The sequence below is a fragment of the Oncorhynchus nerka genome, linkage group LG7, assembly GCF_034236695.1.
Source record: "Oncorhynchus nerka isolate Pitt River linkage group LG7, Oner_Uvic_2.0, whole genome shotgun sequence".
NCBI lineage: Eukaryota > Metazoa > Chordata > Actinopteri > Salmoniformes > Salmonidae > Oncorhynchus > Oncorhynchus nerka.
In genome coordinates this window covers 89682302-89692484 of record NC_088402.1, presented here as the reverse complement: position 1 = coordinate 89692484, position 10183 = coordinate 89682302, and the positions used below count along the sequence as shown (strand labels likewise).

Genomic DNA, 10183 nt, shown 5'->3' with positions numbered 1-10183 from the left:
ACCAGAGATAACCAGCCGCGTTAGGGCGAGACCAGAGATAACCAGCCGCGTTAGGGCGAGACCAGAGATAACCAGCCGCGTTAGGGCGAGACCAGAGATAACCAGCCGTGTTAGGGGGAGACCAGAGACCAGAGATAACCAGCCGCGTTAGGGGGAGACCAGAGATAACCAGCCGTGTTAGGGCGAGACCAGAGACCAGAGATAACCAGCCGTGTTAGGGCGAGACCAGAGATAACCAGCCTCGTTAGGGGGAGACCAGAGACCAAGATAACCAGCCGCGTTAGGGGGAGACCAGAGATAACCAGCCGTGTTAGGGCGAGACCAGAGACCAGAGATAACCAGCCGTGTTAGGGGGAGACCAGAGATAACCAGCCTCGTTAGGGGGAGACCGGAGACCAGAGATAACCAGCCGCGTTAGGGCGAGACCAGAGATAACCAGCCGCGTTAGGGCGAGAACAGAGACAACCAACTGTGTTAGGGCGAGACCAGAGATAACCAGCCGTGTTAGGGGAGACCAGCGATAACCAGCCTCGTTAGGGCGAGACCAGAGATAACCAGCCTCGTTAGGGGGAGACCAGAGATAACCAGCCTCGTTAGGGCGAGACCAGAGATAACCAGCCTCGTTAGGGGGAGACCAGAGATAACCAGCCGTGTTAGGGGGAGACCATAGATAACCAGCCGTGTTAGGGCGAGACCAGAGGTAACCAGCCGTGTTAGGGCGAGACCAGAGGTAACCAGCCGTGTTAGGGCGAGACCAGAGATAACCAGCCGTGTTAGGGCGAGACCAGAGATAACCAGCCGTGTTAGGGGGAGACCAGAGATAACCAGCGGTGTTAGGGGGAGACCAGAGATAACCAGCTGTGTTAGGGGGAGACCAGAGATAACCAGCCGCGTTAGGGCGAGACCAGAGATAACCAGCTGTGTTAGGGCGAGACCAGAGATAACCAGCTGTGCGTGTGGTTATGAGGTAGAGAGACAGAGGTTGTCAGCCCGTCTCTGTAGGAGGTGAGATTCATACACACAATATCATGAGGATAACGGGTCCATATGACGGTGTGTGTGTATATATCTGTGTGTGTGTGTGTGTGTGTGTGTGTGTGTGTATCATCTTACTGGTGGTGAAACAGTGTCTGCAGGCGTAACCCTTCAGCTCCTGCTCACTGTCTTCACTGTCCAGGTCATCTTCACTGGCGGAACTCAGGTCCACTGGAGGAGAACAGAACACGTTGTTACCAAGCAGCCAACAGTACCGAGCTAAACTCACTGGCTGAACTCAGGTCCACTGGAGGAGAACAGAACACGTTGTTACCAAGCAGCCAACAGTACCGAGCTAAACTCACTGGCTGAACTCAGGTCCACTGGAGGAGAACAGAACACGTTGTTACCAAGCAGCCAACAGTACCGAGCTAAACTCACTGGCTGAACTCAGGTCCACTGGAGGAGAACAGAACACGTTGTTACCAAGCAGCCAACAGTACCGAGCTAAACTCACTGGCTGAACTCAGGTCCACTGGAGGAGAACAGAACACGTTGTTACCAAGCAGCCAACAGTACCGAGCTAAACTCACTGGCTGAACTCAGGTCCACTGGAGGAGAACAGAACACGTTGTTACCAAGCAGCCAACAGTACCGAGCTAAACTCACTGGCTGAACTCAGGTCCACTGGAGGAGAACAGAACACGTTGTTACCAAGCAGCCAACAGTACCGAGCTAAACTCACTGGCTGAACTCAGGTCCACTGGAGGAGAACAGAACACATTGTTACCAAGCAGCCAACAGTACCGAGCTAAACTCACTGGCTGAACTCAGGTCCACTGGAGGAGAACAGAACACGTTGTTACCAAGCAGCCAACAGTACCGAGCTAAACTCACTGGCTGAACTCAGGTCCACTGGAGGAGAACAGAACACGTTGTTACCAAGCAGCCAACAGTACCGAGCTAAACTCACTGGCTGAACTCAGGTCCACTGGAGGAGAACAGAACACGTTGTTACCAAGCCAACAGTACCGAGCTAAACTCACTGGCTGAACTCAGGTCCACTGGAGGAGAACAGAACACGTTGTTACCAAGCAGCCAACAGTACCGAGCTAAACTCACTGGCTGAACTCAGGTCCACTGGAGGAGAACAGAACACGTTGTTACCAAGCAGCCAACAGTACCGAGCTAAACTCACTGGCGTTACCAAATCAAATGTTAACATACACCTTGTGATAACCACTGCTCAACTTCTAACACAGTATTATTTTAGTTTGTTGCCGATCCTGTTCTTGCCATTATGAGTTGCTTTACAAGCCTTATCGAAAAAGGTCAAATGTATCAGGAGTAACCAGAAAGAGAGTTGATGCGAGCGGGTTTTCTTTCCTTGCCTGCTGTGGCAACATAACTGTTGTACCTACAGAACTCTGAGGAGGGGGCTGTTGATGGGGTTTGGGGCGTAGGGTTAGTGTCCTACTTACAGAACTCTGAGGGGGCTGTTGATGGGGTTTGGGGCGTAGGGTTAGTGTCCTACTTACAGAACTCTGAGGAGGGGGCTGTTGATGGGGTTTGGGCGTAGGGTTAGTGTTCTACTTACAGAACTCTGAGGGGGCTGTTGATGGGGTTTGGGGCGTAGGGTTAGTGTTCTACTTACAGGGCTGTTGATGGGGTTTGGGGCGCAGGGTTAGTGTCCTACTTACAGAACTCTGAGGGGCTGTTGATGGGGTTTGGGGCGTAGGGTTAGTGTTCTACTTACAGAACTCTGAGGAGGGGCTGTTGATGGGGTTTGGGGCGCAGGGTTAGTGTCCTACCTACAGAACTCTGAGGAGGGGCTGTTGATGGGGTTTGGGGCGTAGGGTTAGTGTCCTACTTACAGAACTCTGAGGAGGGGGCTGTTGATGGGGTTTGGGGCGTAGGGTTAGTGTCCTACCTACAGAACTCTGAGGAGGGGGCTGTTGATGGAGGTTTGGGGCGTAGGGTTAGTGTCCTACTTACAGAACTCTGAGGAGGGGGTCTAGATGGGGGTGGAGGGTTAGTGTCCTACCTACAGAACTCTGAGGAGGGGGTCTAGACAGGATGTTGAGGGGGGCGAGGGTTTAGTGTCCTACTTACAGAACTCTGAGGAGGGGGTCTAGACAGGATGTTGACGGTGGCGAGGGTTTAGTGTCCTACTTACAGAACTCTGAGGAGGGGGGTCTAGACAGGATGTTGACGGGGGCGAGGGTTAGTGTCCTACTTACAGAACTCTGAGGAGGGGGGTCTAGACGGGATGTTGACGGGGGTTGAGGCAGTGCGTGTCTTGATGCGTCGGAACACAGGCTGGCGACGGTGGCGACGGTGGGCCCTGGACGACGCCGCCTCAGGAGTCTTCTTCCAGTAGTAGTAGAAGGTTATCAACTCACCCTGCAAGGCAAGAGAGACACACACCATCAGAACAACAGAACACACACTCTTATAGCAATCGAAGAAGGTTAGCAACTATCCCTGTATCGGAGAGAGAGAGAGAGAGAGAGAGGATAAGGAACGAGTACCAGGAACACTGAACCGTGTATCTTACTCATGTAGGAACCAGGTGAAAACAGTGCGTACCCACACACGCACGGCATTCACGCGCACGGCATTGACACTCACGACATTAACATTCCCAATCACTCTTGTAGTTCTCTCTGCTCCATAACAAAATGTGTAGAATTGCATTAAAACAGCAACATTTAGTCTCTGTGGCCAAAAGGAGGGCGTCTAAACTAACTTTGCCACCGTTGCTGAAAAAATAAATCCTCGGGGAAACATTGCATCACTTTGCATAAAAATAACTCCCAAAAATAAGAGCTGTGTGTTTTATTTCAGACATGGTAAATCATTCCCTAATGTACTGAAACATCCAAGTTAGATATTAAGATGATCTAAAAGCCACTGCGTCACATAACGAGGAAAAGACCGTCGTGGTTCGGAGTGGACTGAGTCCATGACTCCAGGTCACCGAGTCCATGACTCCAGGTCACCGAGTCCATGACTCCAGGTCACCGAGTCCATGACTCCAGGTCACCGAGTCCATGACTCCAGGTCACCGAGTCCATGACTCCAGGTCACCGAGTCCATGACTCCACGTCAGGTTTTGCAAGTAGCCCGGGTGTGTTTGCACTGCTGCTGTGGTTGTGTCTGTCTGTCAGTTGCAGGATTAGGCAGGGAGGCAGGGAGAGCGGGAGGCAGTCTGGCTGGCTGAATGATGGGGTATTAGGAGCAGGGCTGTTGGGGCTGCCTGGGTGGCAAGCGGCTGAATGGGAACAATGAACATGTTGGGGAGAGCTTTGCTGCTACAAATAGGACCTGAAACGGTTCTTCGCCCTGCCACTGGAGGAGTCTATGGAACTTTAATCAAACATTCAGAGCCTGGGCTGTGTGTGTGTGTATTATTCTAAGTGTGCGTGTGTGTGTGTGTGTATTATTCTAAGCGTGCGTGTGTGTGTGTTAAGTCTGTCAGAACGAGGGATAAATCCGTTGCACCAAAGGACCGGCCGGAAATCAATGTCGGAGTGAGGACATTAACACATGGATCAGAGGACTCTGCTGAGGGAGGAGGCACGGCTACATTAACTACTGAACACACTGAATTATAAACACACACTCTGAATGACACACACACTCTGAATTATACACACACACTGAATTATACACACACACGCTGAATTACACACGCTGAATTATACACACACACTGAATGACACACACAAACACACTGAATGACACACACACGCTTAGAATAATACACACACACACTCCCCCACCCTGAACCCCCCAACTCTCTCTACTCCACCCTGAAGCCCCCAACTCTCTCTACCCCACCCTGAACCCCCAACTCTCTCTACCCCACCCTGAACCCCCAACTCTCTCTACCCCACCCTGAACCCCCCAACTCTCTCTACCCCACCCTGAACCCCCAACTCTCTCTCCCCCACCCTGAACCCCCAACTCTCTCTCTCTCCCCCACCCTGAACCCCCAACTCTCTCTCTCTCCCCCCTGAACCCCCACCCTGACCCTGAACCCCCAACTCTCTCTCTCCCCCACCCTGAACCCCCAACTCTCTCTCTCCCCCACCCTGAACCCCCAACTCTCTCTCTCCCCCACCCTGAACCCCCAACTCTCTCTCTCCCCACCCTGAACCCCCAACTCTCTCTCTCCCCCACCCTGAACCCCCAACTCTCTCTCCCCCCACCCTGAACCCCCAACTCTCTCTCCCCCACCCTGAACCCCCAACTCTCCCCCCACCCTGAACCCCCAACTCTCCCCCACCCTGAACCCCCCCCACCCTGAACCCCCAACTCTCCCCACCCTGAACCCCCAACTCTCTCTACAGACAATCCAGCAGTATCCGTAGGAAGGCTAGCTAAATAGGATGACTAGAGACAGTATGGGGGAGAACAGAGATGACGTGAGACGGTCTACTGCCTGAACAGAGATGACGTGAGACGGTCTACTGCCTGAACAGAGATGACGTGAGACGGTCTACTGCCTGAACAGAGATGACGTGAGACGGTCTACTGCCTGAACAGAGATGACGTGAGACGGTCTACTGCCAGAACAGAGATGACGTGAGACGGTCTACTGCCAGAACAGAGATGACGTGAGACGGTCTACTGCCTGAACAGACATGACGTGAGACGGTCTACTGCCTGAACAGAGATGACGTGAGACGGTCTACTGCCTGAACAGAGATGACGTGAGACGGTCTACTGCCTGAACAGAGATGACGTGAGACGGTCTACTGCCTGAACAGAGATGACGTGAGACGGTCTACTGCCTGAACAGAGATGACGTGAGACGGTCTACTGCCTGAACAGAGATGACGTGAGACGGTCTACTGCCTGAACAGAGATGACGTGAGACGGTCTACTGCCAGAACAGAGATGACGTGAGACGGTCTACTGCCAGAACAGAGATGACGTGAGACGGTCTACTGCCTGAACAGAGATGACCTGAGACGGTCTACTGCCTGAACAGAGATAACGTGAGACGGTCTACTGCCTGAACAGAGATGACGTGAGACGGTCTACTGCCTGAACAGAGATGACGTGAGACGGTCTACTGCCTGAACAGAGATGACGTGAGACGGTCTACTGCCTGAACAGAGATGACGACTTTAAAAGATGCACTGTGTAGAAATCAATCCTCCATTTCCTGGTTGCTAAAATTCGAAGAGTTTGCATATTATCCGTCTATGTGATCAAACAAGCAACTATATAATATATATATATATATATATATATAATATATAACTAACTATAGTGTAAAGAATCATTGTACCATCTAAACCGCTGTGAAATGTATTTTCGATAGCTGAAAATACAATATTTTTGGTTGTTTGAAGCTGGTGTACAAAACCCAAAAGTAAAAGACCCTAAAATCAAAACTTAAGAACGGGAAGCATAGAAATAGCACATTTAGAAAAATACATAATTTATTTTATTTAATAATAATGCATTTAATTAAATCTATCACGGATTATCATTTAATAATCTAACTGAAAAAATCTCAAAAAGCACTAGTCGCTCAGCACTAGCGTTTACGCTCTGTGACGTCACAACAGGTTTGTATATATATATATGTTTATAAAGATGTACGTGTATATATATGATGTATATATATATATATATATGTGTGTGTGTGTGTATATACCAGGGCTGAGGGCTAAATATATATATGCATATATACATATATACACACATATATACACGTATATATATATACACATATAGATATATATACAGTGCCTTGCGAAAGTATTCGGCCCCCTTGAACTTTGCGACCTTTTGCCACATTTCAGGCTTCAAACATAAAGATATAAAACTGTATTTTTTTGTGAAGAATCAACAACAAGTGGGACACAATCATGAAGTGGAACGACATTTATTGGATATTTCAAACTTTTTTAACAAATCAAAAACTGAAAAATTGGGCGTGCAAAATTATTCAGCCCCTTTACTTTCAGTGCAGCAAACTCTCCCCAGAAGTTCAGTGAGGATCTCTCAATGATCCAATGTTGACCTAAATGACTAATGATGATAAATACAATCCACCTGTGTGTAATCAAGTCTCCGTATAAATGCACCTGCACTGTGATAGTCTCAGAGGTCCGTTAAAAGTGCAGAGAGCATCATGAAGAACAAGGAACATACCAGGCAGGTCCGAGATACTGTTGTGAAGAAGTTTAAAGCCGGATTTGGATACAAAAAGATTTCCCAAGCTTTAAACATCCCAAGGAGCACTGTGCAAGCGATAATATTGAAATGGAAGGAGTATCAGACCACTGCAAATCTACCAAGACCTGGCCGTCCCTCTAAACTTTCAGCTCATACAAGGAGAAGACTGATCAGAGATGCAGCCAAGAGGCCCATGATCACTCTGGATGGATGAACTGCAGAGATCTACAGCTGAGGTGGGAGACTCTGTCCATAGGACAACAATCAGTCGTATATTGCACAAATCTGGCCTTTATGGAAGAGTGGCAAGAATAAAGCCATTTCTTAAAGATATCCATAAAAAGTGCCGTTTAAAGTTTGCCACAAGCCACCTGGGAGACACACCAAACATGTGGAAGAAGGTGCTCTGGTCAGATGAAACCAAAATTGAACTTTTTGGCAACAATGCAAAACGTTATGTTTGGCGTAAAAGCAACACAGCTCATCACCCTGAACACACCATCCCCACTGTCAAACATGGTGGTGGCAGCATCATGGTTTGGGCCTGCTTTTCTTCAGCAGGGACAGGGAAGATGGTTAAAATTGATGGGAAGATGCATGGAGCCAAATACAGGACCATTCTGGAAGAAAACCTGATGGAGTCTGCAAAAGACTTGAGACTGGGACGGAGATTTGTCTTCCAACAAGACAATGATCCAAAACATAAAGCAAAATCTACAATGGAATGGTTCAAAAATAAACATATCCAGGTGTTAGAATGGCCAAGTCAAAGTCCAGACCTGAATCCAATCGAGAATCTGTGGAAAGAACTGAAAACTGCTGTTCACAAATGCTCTCCATCCAACCTCACTGAGCTCGAGCTGTTTTGCAAGGAGGAATGGGAAAAAATGTCAGTCTCTCGATGTGCAAAACTGATAGAGACATACCCCAAGCGACTTACAGCTGTAATCACAGCAAAAGGTGGCGCTACAAAGTATTAACTTAAAAGGGGGCCGAAATTTTTTTCAGTTTTTGATTTGTTAAAAAAGTTTGAAATATCCAATAAATGTCGTTCCACTTCATGATTGTGTCCCACTTGTTGTTGATTCTTCACAAAAAAATACAGTTTTATATCTTTATGTTTGAAGCCTGAAATGTGGCAAAAGGTCGCAAAGTTCAAGGGGGCCGAATACTTTCGCAAGGCACTGTATATATATATATATATATATATATATATATATATATATATACACGATATAATATATTACATACTTGAAATATTTATTCAGCCCCTTCTATTCACCTGGCCCAGTAAATCATTACAGAGCAGTACAGTACTGCTAGCTACAGTCAACAAGCTCACAGAACAAGATAGTGACAACATGAGCCTGGTATTATAAAGGCCTTCAACATGAGCTTGGTAATATCAAGGCCTTCTGGAATGCTGCCTGCTTCCCTCTGCAGGACATTTCTGCTCTGTTGGACTATCTTCCATCAAGGAAAGGGCTTACCTCATATCACCATCAGGCTCAATGCTCTCACTCCCACTGCTTCCCACCCTTGCAGTCTCACTGCTCTGACTCTGTTCCATCCAGTCTCACTGCTCTGACTCTGTTCCATCCAGTCTCACTGCTCTGACTCTGTTCCATCCACAGTATCACTGCTCTGACTCTGTTCCCTCCACAGTCTCATTGCTCTGACTCTGTTCCATCCACAGTCTCATTGCTCTGACTCGGTTCCATCCACAGTCTCACTGCTCTGACTCTGTTCCCTCCACAGTCTCACTGCTCTGACTCTGTTCCATCCACAGTATCACTGCTCTGACTCACTGCTCTGACTCTGTTCCATCCACAGTCTCACTGCTCTGACTCTGTTCCATCCAGTCTCACTGCTCTGACTCTGTTCCATCCACAGTATCACTGCTCTGACTCACTGCTCTGACTCTGTTCCCTCCACAGTCTCATTGCTCTGACTCTGTTCCATCCACAGACTCATTGCTCTGACTCTGTTCCATCCACAGTCTCATTGCTCTGACTCTGTTCCATCCACAGTCTCACTGCTCTGACTCTGTTCCCTCCACAGTCTCACTGCTCTGACTCTGTTCCATCCACAGTCTCACTGCTCTGACTCTGTTCCATCCACAGTCTCACTGCTCTGACTCTGTTCCCTCCAGTCTCACTGCTCTGACTCTGTTCCATCCAGTCTCACTGCTCTGACTCTGTTCCATCCACAGTCTCACTGCTCTGACTCTGTTCCATCCAGTATCATTGCGCTGACTCTGTTCCATCCAGTATCATTGCTCTGACTCTGTTCCATCCACAGTCTCACTGCTCTGACTCTGTTCCATCCACAGTCTCACTGCTCTGTCTCACTGCTCTGACTCTGTTCCATCCACAGTCTCACTGCTCTGACTCTGTTCCATCCACAGTCTCACTGCTCTGACTCTGTTCCATCCAGTCTCACTGCTCTGACTCTGTTCCATCCAGTCTCACTGCTCTGACTCTGTTCCATCCACAGTCTCACTGCTCTGACTCTGTTCCATCCACAGTCTCACTGCTCTGACTCTGTTCCATCCACAGTCTCACTGCTCTGACTCTGTTCCATCCAGTCTCATTGCTCTGACTCTGTTCCATCCACAGTCTCACTGCTCTGACTCTGTTCCCTCCACAGTCTCACTGCTCTGACTCTGTTCCATCCACAGTCTCACTGCTCTGACTCTGTTCCATTCACAGTCTCACTGCTCTGACTCTGTTCCATCCACAGTCTCACTGCTCTGTCTCACTGCTCTGACTCTGTTCCATCCAGTCTCATTGCTCTGACTCTGTTCCATCCAGTCTCATTGCTCTGACTCTGTTCCATCCACAGTCTCACTGCTCTGACTCTGTTCCATTCACAGTCTCACTGCTCTGACTCTGTTCCATCCACAGTCTCACTGCTCTGTCTCACTGCTCTGACTCTGTTCCATCCACAGTCTCACTGCTCTGACTCTGTTCCATCCAGTCTCACTGCTCTGACTCTGTTCCATCCAGTC

The 10183-nt window shown here is 48.7% G+C and overlaps 1 protein-coding gene across 1 annotated transcript in view; it reads right to left on the bottom strand.

Moving 5' to 3' along the window:
- The window catches only part of rerea (arginine-glutamic acid dipeptide (RE) repeats a), a 320914-nt gene that overhangs the window by 24477 nt on the left and 286254 nt on the right, over positions 1 to 10183 (bottom strand). The window contains 2 exon segments of the mRNA XM_065020955.1: positions 1114 to 1206; positions 3216 to 3378. Of these exon segments, the coding sequence (XP_064877027.1) occupies positions 1114 to 1206; positions 3216 to 3378 (256 nt within the window).